The following is a 21494-nucleotide window of genomic DNA, read 5'->3' as shown; positions in this document are numbered from 1 at the left end:
TCACATTTACCAGGGCAACATGAATTTCAATTACAAGGGCTGCAAAAAAGAACAAACAATTGAATTTAATTTAAATAATTTTTCAATTAAATACTTATACCAAATTATTTTTGTTAAAAATAAAATAAAAATTAGTCTTTATTATTTGTATAAAGTTTTATTAAAAAAATGGAATAAATCAAATAATAAAATCTTTTAATCAACGAACTGACGTCACACACATACGCTATGATAATGTTCTCGCGCTCAGAGAGCGCCAAAGTAACGGAACTGCGCAGTGAGTCACCTTGTTAGTGTATGGGTACATGCCGTTCGGCATTCTTATAAGAGAAGAGAACAGACGAGCACAACAACAGTTTTCGTTTGCCGGCTGTTTGCAACGAACGCATTCCTAATAAGCGGTTGCCGCATCACTTTCACACTTGTCCGCGCTCACCTTTTTGGATTGTTTCGCGTTTGTCGTGTGGGCGCGCGCCGCCGAGCAATAAAAATAATAAATAAATAAAATAGGGAATATTGTGATTAGGAGACGTTTAAGGAGTGTGTTGCGTGGGGCTTGCTGCGTGCTGCGTGGTGTGTGGCCAAACAATTAATACAAATATTAATTAATTGATGTGAGGAGATGGCCGTCGAAATCACAAACACAATATTATCGCTACAGCCGGCCGTTGAGGCTGAACCGTTGGCGCCGCAATCGTTCCACTGGCAGCTCGAGGATTACGCATACTTTCACAAGTGCGGAGAGATAACCACATCGCCGGACGTACAATGTTTCGGTTTCAATTGCGCCTTCTGCCCGGCCATTTGTCTACAATTTTCGGTTTTCATAGATCACATACGCGGCCATCACATGCAGGAACTGCGCCGGCGCTACGAGGGCGCCGATGCGAAAACTGAACAAACAACGCAGACCGATTTCAATTTAATGATAATGGATATGCATCTCGAAGGTGAGCCAACAATAACAGGAACAGCAGCAGCGGCAGCGGCAACACCAACAACAACAACAACAACAACAACTGTGCTCAATGCAACACCTACTCCAGTGGCCCCAACAAAACGCACAAAGAACCCGCCCAATTGGAATGAGGCGCAGGCTTCAATGGGGCTGCCAGACATGGACATGGGCCTAGACCTCGCTAGCATTGTACAAACATCGGCGCTGCCAAAGACGAGCAACAACAATGCTGCGCTATTGCAACTAAACAGCACGGCAACAGCAGCAGCAACAACTGCACTAGCAACTACAACAACAACAGCAGCAGCAGCAGCAACACCTGCCGAAATGGACTTCGTTTATGTTATGGAAAATCCATTGCCACCCTCGCCTCCGCCATCGGCTGACATTTCGCGCTGCGAGCAGAACGCGCGACTGCACTCGATAGATCCATTTGAAATATTTCATGAGGTCTGTTCCTCAGCAGTCGCGCACACACACACACACACCCATAACAATACCCACACACAGGCACTAGCGCAGACACACGCACAGGCACAGGCACTGGCACACGCGCATGCACATGCAAACACACACACCCACACACAGACACAAGCGAACACCAATACGAATACATACGAGGCGGCGGAGTCCAGTGGCGCTGTCAGTGTAGTCGCCCATCCCCGTTATGAGACACGGCGCGTGGTAAGTTAATCGTTGATTCTTGTTCGCACACAGCGCCCGCCTCCCCCTTTATTCAGCCCGCTCTATTCCCTGGCCCTGCGGTCATTTGGCTGCCGTTGTTTTCCTTGTTGTTGTGAAAAGAACAACAGCAAAGAAAAGGGGTTTCCGTTGTTCTGGCCCTTAGCAAATAGGTTCGACAGCGGCTGCTCGACCTTCAAAATAACGGCGCATTAGCGGCTGCGGCAACGGCAATGTCAGCAGCAGCAGCAGCAGCAGCCACAAAATACGAAAAACTGTGTCGCATTTATAGCATACCCTATGTCCATGCAACAAATAGGGCATGCACTGTTTAATAATCACTTGAACTGTGAGCTAGCTTTTTATGTTGATTTTATTTAGATTTCATGAAATATTAAATAAATTAGTGGTGAATGTGGAATTCTATTGTATATATACATGCTAATTAATATATTTTTATTAACTTATATGCCATATCTGCCTATATAGAGTATAATATAGTCAAGTTCCAGCCAGCCAGAGAATTCAGAAATCAAAAATAGAATTTAGCTACGGAAAGTTTTTTTTTTTCTCGTTGGCATTGAGGATGCCTGCAAACTGTGCATAACAAAGCAGGGTATCTCAGCAGTCGCGTTGCAGTCATTGGCCATTCATTACATTTTGTTTACGTCCTCGTTTATCCCGATATTCAGCCTTGGGAGCTGTTTCGACCAGGCGTGGCGACAGGGGCGTAGTCAGACGCACTTCAGCAGCTTCAGCAGCGAGAGTATTCGCTATTTTTACTCGCGGACAGCGTGCGACGTGTTTTTTTTTTTTCCATTTTCACTTGTTTTGGTTTCGTCAAAAAAACTCTGATTTTTTTTGTGGAAATACTATATAATGACGCCAAAAAATACTACGACAAAAGCTAGACAGCAAAAAAAAAAAAAAAAAGAAAAAACAAACAACTGATTTCTAGCAACAACAACATAATAAATTTATGTGCTCACAAAATAAATACAGCCGAGGCGTGGAAAAAAGCCTTCGATTAATGTGCTAGAACAAAAAAGAAATGGAAACAAAAACAAAACTACTTCTGTTTATATTTATTTATTTATTTATTTTCTTTTTTTTTTGCTTTCGGCTTTTTGTTTTGCGCTGATTTTGTCAAACATACAACAAAAAAGTGAAATAGAAATAAAATAAACATTTCAACTAGCTCTAAACAATTTAAATAAAAAAAAGTAGTTTGAAAAGATGTCACAAATAAAAAAAAAAACTATTTAGAAGAGTGAAGACTTTAATAAGATTTAAATGTTTATGTATCTATTATATTATAATATAGTGTACATGTGGATGTATATGTATATATACATACATATGCATGACTTCTTTAGAATACCCATTGAAAATGGAAGTACAGATTCTCTAATGGTTATATAACTAAGCAGAAAGAGGCGTGATAAATCCAAGAAAAAAACTATATACATAAGTATGTATATTTTTGAACCGGATGACGAACGAAATTGATCTATGCTCTAGACATTTGTTGCTATGATCCCAACTATCTCAGAGCACTTAAGCACAGGAAACTTAGATTTGTGAGCTATTATATATGTTTTTTATATAACTTAAAATATATATTTATCTTTCCTGTTCCTCTATACTATATATTTATTTTAAAAAAGAAAATTAAATAAATACAACAAGAACATGCCCATCGGCAGCTACTGACGGTATAATACACGTTCACAATTTCGGAATCGGCAGCCAGCCAAAAGTTATTAAAATATACCCTCGATTTTCGTTTCAATTTCAATTTCCACAATCTATATTTGGCACAGCATTTGCAGTAAAGCTTTTTACTTATTTTCTTTCCAAATTTGGTCATCTTATAAATATAAAAATTGTAGAACATATCAGTGCATTGATATATACATATAAATATATTGTGAGTATTTTTTGCCCATGGACAGCCATGGCATGTTGCAATCGGGCGGAACAGACTGCAAAATACTCTTTCAAGATACAATATTCATCAAATTGGTTTACAAAATTTCCACAGGGTGTGTTTATTATTATATAATAAACTTGGTGTGGGTGTAACTGTTGAAGGGCTAATTATTGACTCCAGATTTCTAGCTGTAAACCTGTTGAACACACCTCTTACAAAGCTGATAATTTATTTATACACATTCATATATTTCACACTCCAAGACTTTAATTTTCATAGTGCCTTTAATGGGCGTTTCCCAAAAGCTGGAGCATTTTAGAATATGTAAATACACATGAGCTTCGCTAACATTTTCCAAAATTCAACATACCCTCTTTTTACTACTTTAGCGAACATAAAACCAAGAGATTAAAACTTAAATAATTTGCTTAAATTAAATAAGTTTTTGAGCTTTTACCCTTTTTTGATGAGTATGAATGTTGGTAAATCTGTGGGGCCTGAATATATATATATATATATATATATATATATATATTTATACATACATGTATATTTTATATACACTAAGGAGTGAAGAAAAATATTAAAAATTTGCATTTTGGGAAAATGAAAATGCGTCAATATAAATATTAAATTGTTGTGGCCTGAAAAATTGCATGTACGGTGCGAGGGTGGCTTATAAAATTCTGAAAAAAAAAATAAATATATATATATATATATATACATATATATTTTATATAAAATATTTATGCATAAATCACTGTTATTTACCTAATAATAGATATTTCACAATAACGAATTTGGTCGTAATTTTCATTGAAAGATTTTTGCTCTATTTATACTACATTGAGTCTAGGCTACTCTATCGCTTAACCCCCCGCCTTAACCCTGCTTTCGATATCAGACTACATAGAACTCATGGAAAACAATTGTTGTTTTTGCCCCCAACCCCAGACGGGTCTACTCATAGAAGTTTCTATACAATTACGAGTAATAGCCACTCCATAGCTAACGGAGGCAAGCTCTTTTATTTTTTTTTTTACGAATACTCGTCCATGATGTGAAAAGAGAGTATATTGGGTTATACTATTGATAAACAATAAACTCATTAACAGACATTTTAAATTTAATAATGTACATCATAGGCTCTTTATATATATTTGTATATACCAAAACCTGAAGTAACATCGCATAGTGCCTATTATTTGGGAGCCGAATCTTTCTCAGTTTTACAGTTAAAGCTGTAACATTTTCGATGTTGTTTAATGCTGTTAGCAAATCTTTTTCATATTAAGACAAAAATTCATATAGATTTTTACATCTTGAACGAGTATTAGGCAGTCGATAGCGTATTTTAGTTGTTTTTTTGTTTTAGTTGCTTTTTTTTTTATCAATAAGTCTGGGGGCACATTTGCCTGTTAACGTTGACGTTACTATTATCTATAAACCGGGAAAGTAAACAACGAAGCAAATTATCTATGCTTCGATTAGGCAGACATTCTCTATATATGTATATATACATACATACATATATGCTATTAGGGGTACGCACAGTGGAGCTAAATGGCTGATAAACACGTCATAATTCAATTGAAGTATTTCACTTTTCATTTATTTGGGTTAACCTAGATCTATCTATGAATTATTTCTTTTTTTATTAAATAACATAAATAGAACTTTAAAAATTTTCCATTAATTATCTATAAGAAAGTACAACTCTTGCCACTTGAGATTAAAATCCATTGCAATTCTATAGATCATATTGGAATATAGTATAGGAACATACGACTCTATTTCAATCCCGCAAGAGAATCTCTTACTCATCGACGACGACAACGACGACGCGTCGTCGATATCAGCTCAGCCTGTGGGCAATAAAACAATTTCAATTCAATTTTTTTTTTTCGTCGCTATTGAAACGGCTCAATAGATAAGGTGAACGAACGTGTGTATTCCACACAGCTCTCCCATTGGCCTAAGCAGCTTTTAATGTACATTTAAACACCGGTAAATTGGTATTTTTAGAGCACTTGTCATAAAAAACAAAAGCAAAAGAAACACCTATCGCAATGTTTCTCGATTGGAGCGCATAAATCATTAAACTCGCCTGAAGTGTGGAAATCATAATATTACAGACTATATATGTGTACATTAGCACAAGAGCCGTTATAAATTATTAAGATCGGGATCTGCTCAAAAGTAACTGAAAATATTTAATGAAAAAACTTGATTGAAACCCGATCAAAATGAGTCATATATCTCTATAACTTGTAGATCTTCTGATACCCAAGCTCTGTAACTTAAGTGACATTCAATCTTAGTAATAAGATATAATATTAAACTATTTTATGCGATGAAGTAATTCATGTAACTGCAAAAGACTGTTTATAAATTCCAGTTCTATTATGAACATAGTTTATTCTTAAATGAAAGAAAAATTCTTATAATTATTATAAAAATAAAAAAAAATTTAAGTGCAGACCTAATAGATTGATATGTCTAGTAACTTGTGAATTTTATGAAATTCCAGCCATAGCTTAAGTTTCATTCAAGCTTAGCATAAAATGTATAATATATGAGCGATTCTAGTAGATTATGAAATTCCAGTTCTGTATTTTAAGTATCCTTCAATTAATGGAAAATTTTAAAAGAAAAACTATTTCATGCGATTCACTGATGTAATGTAATTAATATGCAAAAGATTATTTGCGAAATTGTTAGCCTAAATAAGCACAGAGAATTATTTCATATCATCAGCCCAATGGAGTTTTTTTTTTTTTTGACTTTGTCACGAATTGATAATTCCTCATACTTCACTTGATAAAATTGCGAATTACAGATAATCTCTGGCTAATTTACGATTGCCTTAAACTAAGATTATAGCTAAAAGCCTAAGTAAACAGGTGTTTTTTATGCTCCAAAAAGAAAAAAGAACAAATATATATATATATGTATATTTTTATTTGTACATTTATGTGATTAATAAGTTTCAAGGACTCGATCATTTGTCTTCTTATAAAAACTACGCTAAATTCTGTCTTGTCTTTTATGATCGATCTGCCTCTCTCTCTCTCTCTCTCCCTTTTACACTTTTTGTTTTTATTATTATCAGCTACGCTTATTAAATAATTAACATGTACCACCAAAATTATTCATTTAGCATATTTTTAATGCTGCGACTTTAACTTGTTTTCCCAGCGCTTTATAGATAGCCGCAGTTGGGTTTTGTCCGATTTCACCCACGCACACAAAACACCTGTCCCAGGTCTGGCTGCACTGATCGATCAGTTGATTTATCGTCTCAGCTTTATAATCAGTCTAATTAAATTACTACCTGCCTTGTGACTGACTGATGAAATTTATTTGCTTTTAGTTTTTAGTTTTTCGTTCTTTGTGAACCGTGAACCAAATAAGTTAATATCACCGCATTAGGTGCAAAAATTGATTGCATCGAGTACTTGGAGCATTATCTATGTGATTTCAGCATTTCGAGTAGTGCCCGGATCGATAGACAATGTGTTCTTTGTGTACACGTGTCTCGCAACACTTTTAGCTGCGATTACGTCACAAATGCTTAGCTTTACCTTTTACGACTGCTATGTAGGGGCTCTCTCAGTGTATATATAGGTGTATATACTCTATAATAATTTGTAGATAGGCTATGATAATAAACAATTGAGTAATACAGATATCGATAGCACGTGAGTGGCTGAAACATTGCTGGGGGGAGAATGATTGTTGAAGGAAGAGAGAGGGAGTGAGAGAGACGTGGATATTAGATAGATGAGAGAAGGTGGATACTAGATACATAGATACATAGGTACATAGATATTGAGATAGTTATCTAAGTATCTCTTAGATACACAAATATTTAGATACATAGATGCATAGATACATAAATACATAGATACATAGATACATAGATACATAGATACATAGATACATAGATACATAGATACATAGATACATAGATACATAGATACATAGATACAAAGATACATAGATACATAGATACATAGATACATAGATACATAGATACATAGATACAAAGATACATAGATACATAGATACATAGATACATAGATACATAGCTACATAGATACATGATACATGATACATAGATACTTAGATACTTAGATACTTAGATACTTAGATATTTCGATATATAATTAAATGATCTGTTCATATCTTCTATTATCTTTGGCTATCCATTGGCCCATCTGCGATATTTGGTCTATTCTTTTACAATACTATCTTTTTTCATCATATTTCTAGAGTATTCATCAGTCTATCAACTGCTCAGCATTGCTTTGAATCTTGCAGAAGCTTTGTAATATTTCCATTCGTTTCTTGGTTTATCACTTTCTTGCAATAGGTGCAATAGGATAGGGTGAAGTATTCATCTCATACTCTTCTACAATCATAGGGTATCCAGTGGTCCATCAGTGAGTGTGCAACTAGGTTGTGGCTCTTGCATGTTATGTGGCCTTTTGGCCCGGCTGTTTCGTAGCGATTATCATACGAACATATTAAACTGTTCCTCTTTTATGGCACTTGGAGCTCATTTGGTTTATGTAGCATACAAATAAGCGCCACGAGCTGCCGTGCGAGTGCTGCTGGCAGTGGCAGCGGCAGGTGAAACGGGTCTTTTCTTTGGCCTGCGAGTGGCCGTGTGGCAAGTGGAGTAGTTCCAGATATGCCTTATTGATTAGAAAAGCCCCAACGGAAGCCCACCCCGATTGCAGGCTTTAATCAATCAAATCGCGGTAAACACTCAGCTTTAAAGTAAATAAACAAATGCGAAAAGTTGCAACAATATTTAATGCAATTTGTCGACGGGCTGACAGCGTTTTGAAGCCGTTTTCCAGGCCAAATGTTTTATAAGGGTATTAAATGTGTTTTAATGGCATTAGCATGAATCTTTTATTTGCTTTTGGCTTGTAACGGCACAAAGGCAATGCCGCTTAACGATGGCCAACAGACCGAGAGTCGAGGGCCCAGAGCCCAGAGCCAACACCCATTAGAATTCCGCCCACAGCTAATTTTCATGGATTTCGTTTAGCGAACGCCCTCTAATTGCCACGCCCATCTCGGCTTTGCCTGCCGATGATAATCAACAATTGACGCTGCGGTTGATAAATGCCATTTGATTAATTTGTGGAACAACAGCTGGCTGGACATCGCCATCGCCAACGCCAACGCCATCGCCATCATCATCAAAGGAATTGATTGCGTTACCCGCATATTTTGTGTCATCTGTGCCGTCGCCTGCTCCAGTGGCAAATGCAATAAACAATCATTTTTAATTGAGCAGCGACATCGAAAACATCAAACAGGGCTCCATCATATGGCCACATCCACTGTTAACAGCGCCAAATACACACAAATTATAACAATACATCTCGAGGCTGATGACGCAGCTCCGCTGCTCTGCGTCTGCGTCTGCAGTCTATTCGGACTGCATGATATTGATATGGATGACGCTTATCAGCAAACATTCTGAATGACAAACACATTACATAACTTGGCTAACTGATCGAATTGTCAACAATTTCTACTCTATTCATAATTTTATAGAGGATTCGTTCAGGTTCTTCCTAGAGTATTTAAAATAATATACAATATTATTATATATTATGATTGTTACAATATTATATATTGATTGATATATGATGATTGGCAAATAGTTGAATTTAATTTGTTTCATTTATATTGTAATAATTTATATATTATATTAATTATGCAGTTAACCAGGCAGCTAATAGGTCGCCCAACATTCTAGTTATTGAAATAGTCTTAGTTAGCTATTGAATCAGTCAATCAAATAGTCTATCAATCCGTTATTTTAGAACCAGTAAATCTGTGCTGTCTAAATAATTCCAGCTTCTGTTGAGTCTTTTCTAATCAATCAGTCAATCAATCAATATACCACAAGTTTGGGTTTAAAAATTCCACAAAAATCTTTAATGTTCCATAAATAAATCATTCATTAAAATAATTGATTAATATGCTCTGTCCATATTCAGAGTCATAATATAAATCTATCTTACATCATTTAATAACATTTACTTCATTATTTAGTCAACCAATTAATCAGTCTATCAGTCTGAAAGTTCTAGACGAGCCCATTCTGTGCTTTAGCTGTCAAACGCCTCGACAATTGTTTAACTCTAATTTCAGACTCAGATACTTAAATTTCATAAAGTCTTTAGTTTTATGCATTTTTTATGAGCCATCATTCCTCTACAAATTCTTTTTCGCTCTTTAGATTTCTAATGAATTTTCGACCCCTTTGCATTAGAGAAAAAAAATACACACACGCACACACACATACAGACACACACATATGTATGTGTTTATTGTATATGTAAATAAACTCGATAAATGGTTCTGCGATCAGGTTTCAATTTGTTCCGAGTCTCCCCATTATTGTTGTTGTTGTTGTTGTTGTTGTGGCTGCCTTTTTATTGAATTTTTATGCAATTTTGTTAACTGGATCAATTATTTCAATTGCGTGTTCAGTAAACACAGACGGCGTCCATGACGCAGACGCCCCATCAATAGAGGACAGTGGTCAAGCCCCCTTTGTGCCACCACGCCATGCCACTGCTGCCACACCCAATTTGACAGGCCGCACCGAGCCAAACAAACCCAATCCCTAAGTGCTCCAACGTCGCTCGAACGTCATCGCCCGAGTGTTATATTTTATTTATTTGTAGTTTTTATTTTGTATATTCCTCATATTTAGCTGGCATTGTTTTGGCACGCTCTATAAATTGCGCGCCTTCGCTGCAGAAATCTACGGAAACAGCTGCTAAACCATTTGCTGAAGCTACCCTAGATACCCTGGATATATATAGATACATTTACATATATACTATATAGCTATACACATGCACAGGGACATATAGACTGGCTGTATGTTGCATGCAACAGAGCCCAGGTGGACCCCACCCTTAGTACTCGCAATTGCTATACCCTGCAAGCTTTGAGAGTGTGCAAAGTGGGCATATGTGCTTAACAGATCAAGGATGGCATGGCTGATCTAGACAGTATGAGTCAGTGTGTAGTCTATCTCTGTCTGCCTGCCTTGCATCTACACACATTTCTAAAGGCGTTCAGCTAGAAAAATAGAATATCTAGAGATCATACCTAAAAGGCCATCACTCTATAAACCTTGAAAAGCTACAGAGGCCTTCAAATAGCATTCTTAAACATATTCTTGATCATTAACTGAGTATCTATAGACGGTTCTTCTGGCTGTCCATCCGTCTAGCCGTGCATCCATTTGGCTATTTATACCTCTATCCTTATCTGGACATCTATCTGAAAACGTTAACAAATGCATATCCCAAGGGTTTCAAGAGAGTTTTACAACTACAAAGCAGTACTGGTAAAAATATAAATAGAAAATAAATCAAAATAATTAAGCACTTCTGTTCCAGTACTCTATAAAACTAATAATTAAAATTGATATAAAATTCACTTTCGTGAATGAGTAAAAAAAAAATACCAATGCAAAATTCGTCCAAGTTTTCGAGAAGGAAGAAAATGAAATAGGGAAAATTATATAAATTAATAACAATGCATCAAAGTTATTTTTAGAACTCTTTAGATAGCTCTTTTTATAGTTAGAGAAATCAATCAAAGTTAAGCTAGCCATAGGGTATATGCTAGTCCTGCACTCGCCACATATATGCTTCCCCCTGCTACCTGGCAGACAACGTGCCAGCCACATACCTTTAGGGCGGACAGCAACAAGAACAACAACAACTACGGCGAATGGTAAATGTTTTTCTGCTTTATTTACTGCAAAATCGAGTTCACTTTTGGGTAGTTCTGGGTTGGGGTTTGTGTTGCGTCTGCTATGGGGTGTTTTTTTTTTTTTTTTTCAAGTTTGTGCTTCAGCTCGAGCTGTCTGTTGGCCGTTCTTTGATTTCCTCTTTTCGCTTTCAATTGGGGCCAAGGTCCGCAATGCTTCACTTGTTCAATTAACAAGCAGCGAAATACCATTGATTAATATTGAAAAGGTCAGGATTTGCTTTTGGCAGTCGATAGGTTTCACTGCACAGCGGGCTTAGTATTAGCAAGGTATTCAGATTGTGCATTAGAAATTGTAGAGTATTATCCATATTATCGCCATTTGACTCTCAATCGAAATGTGAAAAAGTAAAGTGAGTTCGATTGCCTCTTCCAGACTCTCCCAATTGGCTTCACACACAATTGTTCCTTAACTGCAATCAGTTATATTTATTGATTCGCTGCATGGGCCAGCAACAGTTATTGAAAATCGAACGAATCGACTGAAGAATCAAGAAAACAAAATGCCCATAAAAGCGGGTCAACAATTGCAGCACTTGTCGCACTTTTAATTCACGACAATCAGGCGGCAACTTCCATTTTCCATTTTGCGATTATGAGCCAATGCGCCAAATGAAACAGAAAACAGTTCTCCTCAAAAGTGTACTGATGGAATAATTGATACTCTGTTCACGTTGTCTTAGATATACTTTTGAAAAGTTGGTACAAGTAAATCTCTAGCTAAGAGTACTAGAGCCAATTATATCTGCATTTCGCTTTAAATAATTGAGAATCAGCTTTTCTATTATGGATGTAGCATATGATATCCTAAAGAATAATTTTCATTAATAATATAGCTTAGATATCATTATCATATATACACGACAGGCATAGATCTACAATTATTATTATATATTTTATATACCAAAGACTTAAATACTGCACAGTATCAAAATCGCATTCATTGTCCAACAAACCAATATACCCTTTCAAAAAAAAAAACAGTGCTTAACAAACCTAGGCTCACATTAATTATAACCAGTTGGATCCGGATATTACTGCATGCAAATTTATAGGTTTTTAATGTGCAGATAATTCTGAGTTTGAGATACTTTCCAGAGATTCTATGGAATATGAAAGCTGTCGTCGTGCTTGAAATTGACTCCCATGTGGCTACACTTCGTTCTATGTAATTCTATCTAAGCTTTGACATTCTGCAGCTGGAAATAAAGTTCGAGTTTCGCTAGGAAGTAATTTGATATGTTCTACGACAAGTGAAATATTTATTTGATTGCTAGAATATTTTAGATTTGCTGTCTTAAATTCAATGCAATTTCATAGCTACAATATACCCTGTAACTTATAGGGTATATTGTTAAAGGTATTTTTTTATAAATTCAATGTAATTTCAGTATAAAATACTTGTTCTATATCTTAGCTACAAATTACAGGGTATTAATTTGTAGGGTATATTGATATAAGTATCTTTATATATTCACATATTTCTTTACATAAATTCTTTACCTTTTCTTATTACTTTATTTCTCATTATTAAATTCTAGATCTATCTACAAAATACAGGGTATACGGTATATTTCCGCTGTTTCCGTTGTTGCTTTCGTAGAGTTTTATGACATACATTATTTTTCCATTGTTGTACGTAGCTGATAAAGCGTCTGATCTTAGAGTAGGAAAAGAACAAGAAGAAGGTGAAGTACATTGTATGAGACACGCGATATACCCTTGAATAATTCATCAAATGCCATGGACAATGCAAACAAATGAAAGCAATGTAAATGCAAACATATTTCGAACAAAAAACAACTTTAGATATACATACAGATATATAATATATATGTACATATATAGGGGCAAATTGTTATAGTTGTAAAAAGCTGTGCACAATGTGCGATAAGCCATGTCGATGACGACGAGGGCGCTCAGCTCCAAAAGGCCAATAGCCGCTGTTATTTACACTTGCTAAGGGCGGAACTGGGGCGAGCGGAGCTAGGAGACTTTCCCTTTCCCTTTCCCATTTGCTTGATCTTTTTTTGTTCTTCTTCTTTGTTTTGTTGTAAACACGTGAAGTGAAGACACGATCATATGACTTTATTTATGCGTGCGTATCCGTGAGTTATCTATATACGTATTTATTTACACGAATGCGAAATATTTGCTCTTCTTGCCAGGCAATGCAGCGCAAGCTACGCGACGCGGAAAAGCAAACTGCAACAGCTGCTGCAGAGCAACAGCAACAACAACAACAACAACTGCAGCAATTGCAATTACAACTACAACAGCAGCGCCAGCATATGGAGCAGAATGTGCTCGAGTTAACTCCGCCGGCCACGCCCCCAACACCAATGCCGCCCAATTCGCCCACCAGCAGCGTTGCAAGCAGCGTGGACTTGAAGCTGGTGAGCCTTATAAAAAAAAAAAACAACAACAACAGCAATTTTATCTCACTTTTTCTCTCTTTATCTCCCTCTCTTTCCCTCTCTCTCTCTCTCTCTCTCTCTCTCTCTCTCTCACATACAGCGCACGCGTCGCGAACTCGAGCGCAATCGCGAGTTCGTCTGCTCTCTGCTGGTCGCCTATGAGCGCAGCGAGAAGCTCTGGAATCCCAAGCATCCCGACTACAAATACAATGCCAAGCGCAGCGTCTACAATGAATTGGCCGCGCCCCTACAAGCCGTCTTTCAGATACCGCTAACCGGCGCCGAGGTCTTCGCCGTGCTGAAGGAGCTGCGCGGTCGCTACCGGCGCGAGCTGAGCAAACTGAACTCGTTGGGCGACAAGTACAAGTCGCGTCTGTGGTACTTCGAGAAGATGCACTTCTTGCGAGGCGTTATTGAAGCTAAGAGAGCCGAGCGAGAAGCAAAGGTAAGGGTTAGGGATAAAAAAAGGGTTGATGGGTAAATGGGGAAGATTGCTTTCACACGAAACAAAGAGAGAGAGAGAGAGGGAGAGGGAAAGGGAGAGAGAGAGGTAATGATATCAGTGAAGTGGAAGATTAGTTTCACACGAAGGATAGAGAGGCGAGAGGCGAAGGTCAGGCTTAAGAAGCTATCAAGGGAGATGAAATGAGACTGAGTTCTGAAACTGCCAAAGGTAAGGTTTGGTAAGGTAAGGTCTCCCTTGAGGGAGAGAGAGAGAGAGAGGGAGAGAGAGAGAGAGAGAGGCTAAAGCTCTACTCATAGCCTTAGCAATAGGGTAGTTAAGCTATGGCGTGAGCTAAAGGAAACTGACAAGCTAATCATGAGAAAAATGTAAATTGTGTTCACCACCCGGAAGATTGGGTTTCAAGTTTTGCCTGACTTTCTATCTCATTTTCATAGAAATTGAGACGAGAGAGAAGAAGCAGGAATAAATCCCAAGTCGTATACATAATAATAGGGTAGGCTGGGTTCTCTACCCGGTAGAGCTGACAAGCGAGCATGGGTATCCAGTTCTATTATGAAAGTAGTTCCCAGAATCGAACGTGCTTCCCTTCTCATTTTCAGCTACACAGCTATGGGAGAAGGGGAAAGGAAGCTATTAACCTGTGTAAAACATAGATCTGAACCCATTGAATTTTCAATTTACAGATATCAGTTATGCTTATTCTGGTTTATTTAGTATATTTATTTATAATATATTGTAATAATACCGTGTCCAATGCTTCCCTATTCAACCATATTTACGCACAGTCTTTAATTTCACATTAATTCCCAGAACGAATCAGCTGAGAGTGAAAAGTCCAGTGAAACGGACAGCGAATCGACCACAAAGTCAGCGCAATACCGAGAGGTGCTGAGCTGTTTGATCGATGGCTTCAGGCGCCAGGAGTGTCTATGGAATCCGCAGCACTTTGACTATAACAACTGCTGCAAGAAGGAGCTATACCGGCAGATCTCAGCGGAGGTCTTGGAGGAGCTCAACTACGAGATGAGCGGCGAGGACTGCTACAAGGAGTTGCAGAAGCTGCGCACGCGCTATCGCAAGGAGCTGCGCATGGTGATCAAGCATAAGGGTCTCTATCTGCCCAAGCTGTGGTGCTACGATGAGCTGGAGTTTCTACAGAAGATTCTTCAGGAGCAGATCTTCAATAAGATCAGCAAGGTGAGTAGTAGGAGTAGATTAAATAGAATACCATTGTCTAATACTTACGTTGATTCTTTTGCAGAAAAAGGGAGTTGTCGAATCGTATCGTCGAACCAAGTTCATTGATGCCAGCAGCATTAGCTTCGAGCTGCAGGAGGATCAGCTGCAGTTTGTGGAAATCTATCGCAACTATCCAGCCCTTTGGGATGTCGATCATCCCGATTTCCGCTCAAATGCCTATCGCACCCACGCCCTGGGCCAGATGCTGGAGGAGCTCAATACGACATTTCAAAGGACCTACACCACAGCCGAGCTGGAGAAGACTTTGTTTGAGTTGCGCAAGGACTTCTCGGCGCAGAAACGCAAGATCCTAACAAATGCCTCGGACTGCAGCAGCATTTCCTTGCTGCATGCGAAACTTGGCCAGTTTCTCGAACCGAATCTGGGTCCCTTTCGCTGTGACGTGTGCAGCGAGCTGGTGAAGACCTGCGATCAGTATAAAGTACATCGGGCGGCGCATGACGGCACACAGCCCTTCATTTGCACGCTCTGCGGCAAGGGCTTCCAAATGCCCTGCAATCTGACGGTGCACATTCGGCGCCATAGACGGGACTTCCCCTACGCCTGCGAGCAGTGCGATAAGCGCTTCGCCACATCCACTGAGGTGGCCATCCACATGCGCACGCACACGGGCGAACGGCCCTACATCTGTGACCTGTGCGGCAAGTCGTTTAAGACGTGGTCGTTCTTCGATATACACCGGCGCACGCATCTGAATCAGTCGTCGTTCCATTGTCCCATCTGTGACAAGGGCTTCTATGAGAAGAATCGCTTCACCGATCACATGAATGCCCATCTGAATATACGCAAGCATTTGTGCACCGTCTGCGGCAAGACCTTCACCACATACGGCAACCTCAAGAAGCACACCGAACTCCATCTGGCCGTGAAGAAGTACAAGTGTGGAGCTTGTGGCAAGCGCTTTGCACAGTTCGCCAGTTTGCGTTGGCACAGAAAACGTGAGCACACTTCAGAGCAGCAGCAGCAGCAGCAGGAGGAGGAGCAGCAGCTGGAGCAGGAGGTGGCGGTGGAGGTCGAGGAGCAGTCACAACAATACTCTCCAACAGCCAACGTCTAATCAATTTGCCAGCTATTTACAAAGCCATTACAGGCAGTCGATTCTATTTGGCATGTACTCAGAGATACTCACTACTCAGTAGAGAACGCGTGTACTTAACATATCCTCTAAATACCACCAAGTGATCTGCCTAGCTTATAAGCTAAGGATTAAAGTCTAGCTTAAATGGTATAAATATCATATTTACTAGTTGTTAGTCTTTGGTATATCTTTTAAGCAAACGATCTCAACTTAGTTTTAATTATATTTAAGCTAGCTATGTTAGCAAATTTCTTATATCATTTAAGTACCTATATATATATGTATGTATATTATTTATTTACTTCCAGCTGTTTTCATATTGATGTATTAGTAAGTGTTAAACGAGCATACTTAATTAGTTTATAGCGTTCCCAACAAACTGCATATATGCTGAAATTTTAAACATATTCAACGCCATAGCTATAGCATAGGTGGATTATAGATCTAAGTTTAGAAATTAACTTTCAACAGGCTTCAAAATCATATATCAATTTATGTAAAATAATATAAACAAAAGTTTTAAAATAATTATTTATATATACACAAATATATTTGAATAAAAATATATATATTAAATTATTAATATATAAATAATTAATATATAAATATTGCAATTATATAAGAATTTGTTTATTTTGCCAGCAGCAATATTTATTGATAAACCATATAATGACAAGGAACAGCGACAAGGCAGCGATATACGGGTATACAAGCATTTATATATCAAAGACCCATTTCCGATGTTCATTTCAGCTGAATAATGCGCCAACCTAATTGAAATGATCTTATTGTAGCAATGGAATGTAATGAATGGAAAATTAATTGCATCATTGATTCGTCTGCCAATAAACAGCGCAATGCAATGAGCAATGAACAACAACAAAATGGGGAGTGGAATTAATTGTAGCACTTATCGCTCGACCCAATAATGATTTGTCATTTATTGCCCGATATGTAATTTATTTAAGTTTTAGCATTCTTTGGCCGTATCTGCATTTGGACAGACTTTAAAGACTTGAAGCTGTACCATTGATCCCAAAAGATTCCCTGTTCGCTGTCCGTTTGGGTTTTAAAGTATTTTCCATTGAGATTGCTAGAATTAAATACAAAATTTATAATAAGTATTATTTATGCCATGGAATATAGACTATATAGTATATATAGCAATATTGCTGCTGTCAAGTTTTAATTATTTGTTTGCTTCAAATATATTACTTCTCACTCGAATTTTTTATAGAGAATATACGAGTTTTTTTAATGCAAGTCATGCTTATACGATAATTATAACTGTTCATTATGGTATTTACTAAAAGTAATAATTTTTCTTAGTGTGCTATGCAGTATATCTTTAAAGTGCATTTATAAAGCAGCACATTATTCATTTATTATAATTATAACTATTTATTTAATATTAAAATATTGTAATAAATAAAATACTTTTATTAGTAGTTTTATAGTAAACTATTAATTGTTGTATAATAGCATGTTAGTAAATTTATAGTATATATCTATAACTGGTTTTTAGATGTAATTTTAATGATAAGTGTGGTATTTATGTTAAATATATTTACATGCTAATGTGTTATTCAGTGTATAGACATATGGTATTTATAATTAGTATTCTGGATAGCATATTAAATATTTTTCTTGTTTTTATAGCACCTATTGCACACCCACCTGCGCGAACAGAAGTCATACCACCACGCCCCATGATGATACTCAGCACAATTGATGTGAGTGAATTCATCGTGATCCCTATCGTAGGTTGAGAATTTCATTTTGTCGTGCGTGCGCATTGCATCGCTGGCATTGCCATGGAAATGGCCCAGTAATTTTAATTCGTAACCCTCAGTCTCACTGCCAATCACAAAGTCGTCGTAGAAAGCGACGCGATGGCTGCCATTGAAGAGGCGCAACGATACGAAAAGCTCATGGGGCTGAAATGCCGTTAGCCTGTACAGTTTTTCCAGCCCAATGAAAAACTCTCCATTCAGCTTGCCAAAGCCGTTGCGATACTCATTCCAATTGCGATAGAAATTCACAGATCCATCCAAGCGGCGCTGAATCACCGTCCAGCCGTTGCCCTCGCAGGCCACCAAAAACGGTCGAAAATCGGGCAATTCCATTAAATGAATTCCAGACATTTTGTTATGGGGTAAACAACTATTTGTTGCCGCCTCCCAGTCGGCCAATAGATCATCTTTCCTCTCCCTTAGCTTGTATGCCAAGACTTTGACACGAGCTTTCAGCTCGTTTATCGTTGCTGCATTCGTTGCATTTTGTTTTCTATGCACAGCCAAAAGATTTTGCTTTCGCTTTAATCTCGTTTCGTAAACACTTGTTTTCAATTGCAAAGCCTTGATTTGTTCATCTCTTTCGCTCAGCGTGTGTGTGAGTGTCGTATTTTGCATCTGACACGCTTCCAGTTGTTCCTGATATTTCTTTAGTTGATCCTCATCAGATTTGTTCCCTGACTGCAGTTTGATTATCTCGTTCTCTTTCTCTTGAATCGTAGCCGCATTTTCAGCTAGTTTGTCCATATAAACATCCAACAGATCATTGAGATCATCTTTACTAATGCTAATTGTCTTATGTGCATCTATTTGAAATTCGGCCAACTTGGGCTTGGGCGTAACGGTTTGATTCACTAGTGGAACTGCGATTTGGGTAGTATTATGACACATTTCCGATTTGTTTTTAATATCTCGTATGCAATCCTTAACAGGCGGCTCCTTCTTTTTTAAAACAGAGACCGTAGCACTGAAGGAGCATGGAATGACTGAGATGATAATAAGGATGATCCACAAATCTCCCTTTTTCATTTTACTAGTTTATCTAAATAATAACTTTTAACATGCGCGAAGCTTCAAGCAATACTGAAATGAAACAAATTACTAGTAATTTATAGCAACTACTATAGTTCAGGAAGTTGAGCGCAGCTCAGCTTTGTTCTGATAAGAAGTTTTTGCATTGCACTTGAAATGTCTGCGGCAGATCTAGCTAGTTTATGGACAAGGTTTAAAGTCATCCAAACCCGGAATACTGTTCCTTAAAGTTCATTAACTAAAATCATAGGACCAACAAAACATTTCGAACAGAATCAAATGTTTGATTGTCATTGCTTCATTTTAATTAATCTGAATTGAAGGTGAATTTTTATTTTCTTAATATATATCAATGTGATAATTTATTAAATTTTCATTATATTTTCCATTTCGCCTTATTGAAAGTTTGTTTTATATTTGCCGAATTTCGATTGAGAAAACAAACTTTTTTCCCCAATTCAAATAAACCGCGCTTCCAAACGAGTTGGCAGCTCTATAAAACATACTTCAGCTTGATTATATTGTCGTCCTCTTTCCACGCACCGACTACCATTCAAGTGTACAGAATTTTTCTGAACGAAAGTGGCTTGTGATTTGCTCCTGCATAAAATTATGAAAAAATAGTTTTAAAAGGCTGTTAATAATATAAACAATATCAAATAAGCAATTTTAATGCTTTATTTAATATAAATACTTGATTATTGACATTGAATTAATCAGTAAAATTAAAATACCGAAGACTAAAACGCCACATTTCCACAGAGCAAAACCAGTTTTCATTCTCAAGCGACTTTCCCAACTTCGCCGTTTCATACGCATCTCATACGTCAGCAAGTGCGGTCGTGTTCTGTTAAAGTGCGTCTTAATTAATAAAATTATTAAAGAAATAAACAAAGCTATAATTTATTAATAAAGTAAATACTTTGTGATAAAAATAAAAACTAAAATCATGAATTTCGTGACGAAAAATGTACTCAAAAAGTCATATGAAAGAGCTGAAAAGAATGGCCAGTCAGGGTGCTCCGCTGGCCGAAGCAGCGCAGTCTCCGCTGAAGCTAAAATAACTTGATTGTGTTAGTGTGCGTTTGTGTGTGTGACATGTCGAAACACCAGCAGCAGCGACAGCGCAGTCAGCGTCAAATTTTCTCTACATGGAACTGCAGTTTACGAATGCAATTTGAGTGTACAAAGAAAACGAGTCTTTGTTCGTTTGAAAAGCGGCAAATGAAGGGTGTGTACATATATACATACATACATATACAAATGTATATTCATTCTTACAGGCATCCATGTGTGTGCTTATATCTTGTATGAGTATTTATAGACTCCATTTTGGTGTTTATCTTCTGTTTGCTTTGCCTTTAGTTTATCTCTCCTCCATGTAAATATGTACATACATATGTATGTGACTAATGGCCTCATTTTTTCTTGTACTTTCAGCTGTGGCTCGTTCATACCTTCTGGTGTGTGTGGCTTGCAAATGGCGTTGAATGAATTGGGGAATTGTGGTAAGCGAACTTTAACCCTTAATTAGGTCATGCAAGTTGTATTGGACAGTTGATTAATTATTATTGAGAGAAAATCAATACAGTTATAAGAGAAGTTCTTAAACAAAGCGAGTCGCGCTTTACATACAAAAAATAAAAATTACTTTATTTCATTTGTATAAATATATTTTTAGTATGTTGAACTGCTTTTGTATATAACCAAGAAAATATTTAACACATTTAAATACATTGGCCAGACCCAGACTTCATCGCGAACCTTAGTCAATTTTCAAAGCATTCGCACTTTTATGCAACTTGCTGTTAAATGTCTTTATTAGATAATATAATGTTTGCATTCCAATTGTTCAGATTACACTAATATTTACTTAATAATTGTGCACAACTTTAACACTATTATCCAGCAAGATAACGGAATATAAAATTAAATATTGAATTAAATTGTCTCTGAAATATTCCAAGTGGAAACACTCATTTACAATTCAAATGTGTGCTTTACCAACTACATTCCTTGACGTAAGAATTTATTTGAATAACATGGATATAATGC

The 21494-nt window shown here is 37.2% G+C and overlaps 2 protein-coding genes across 2 annotated transcripts; one reads left to right on the top strand and one right to left on the bottom strand.

Annotated features, from left to right (window-relative positions):
- Window positions 1–335: 335 nt before the first annotated feature.
- Window positions 336–17153, top strand: LOC6580112. Its single transcript, XM_002005944.4, has 5 exons — window positions 336–1642; window positions 13562–13789; window positions 13911–14255; window positions 15087–15473; window positions 15538–17153. Exons 1-5 carry the CDS (start codon window positions 623–625, stop codon window positions 16591–16593), a joined length of 3036 nt encoding a protein of 1011 aa, XP_002005980.2. The 5' UTR covers window positions 336–622; the 3' UTR covers window positions 16594–17153.
- A 377-nt stretch (window positions 17154–17530) lies between these two features.
- On the bottom strand, window positions 17531–19500 carry LOC6580111 (fibrinogen-like protein 1). The gene is made up of 2 exons (XM_002005943.4): window positions 18292–19500; window positions 17531–17707 (listed from the first exon to the last, which is right to left on the bottom strand). Exons 1-2 carry the CDS (start codon window positions 19434–19436, stop codon window positions 17578–17580), a joined length of 1275 nt encoding a protein of 424 aa, XP_002005979.2. The 5' UTR covers window positions 19437–19500; the 3' UTR covers window positions 17531–17577.
- Window positions 19501–21494: the final 1994 nt, after the last annotated feature.

This window comes from Drosophila mojavensis, unplaced genomic scaffold (genome assembly GCF_018153725.1).
Source record: "Drosophila mojavensis isolate 15081-1352.22 unplaced genomic scaffold, ASM1815372v1 contig_80, whole genome shotgun sequence".
In the NCBI taxonomy this organism is placed as follows: Eukaryota; Metazoa; Arthropoda; class Insecta; order Diptera; family Drosophilidae; genus Drosophila; species Drosophila mojavensis.
This window is presented reverse-complemented; position numbering and strand designations above follow the sequence as displayed.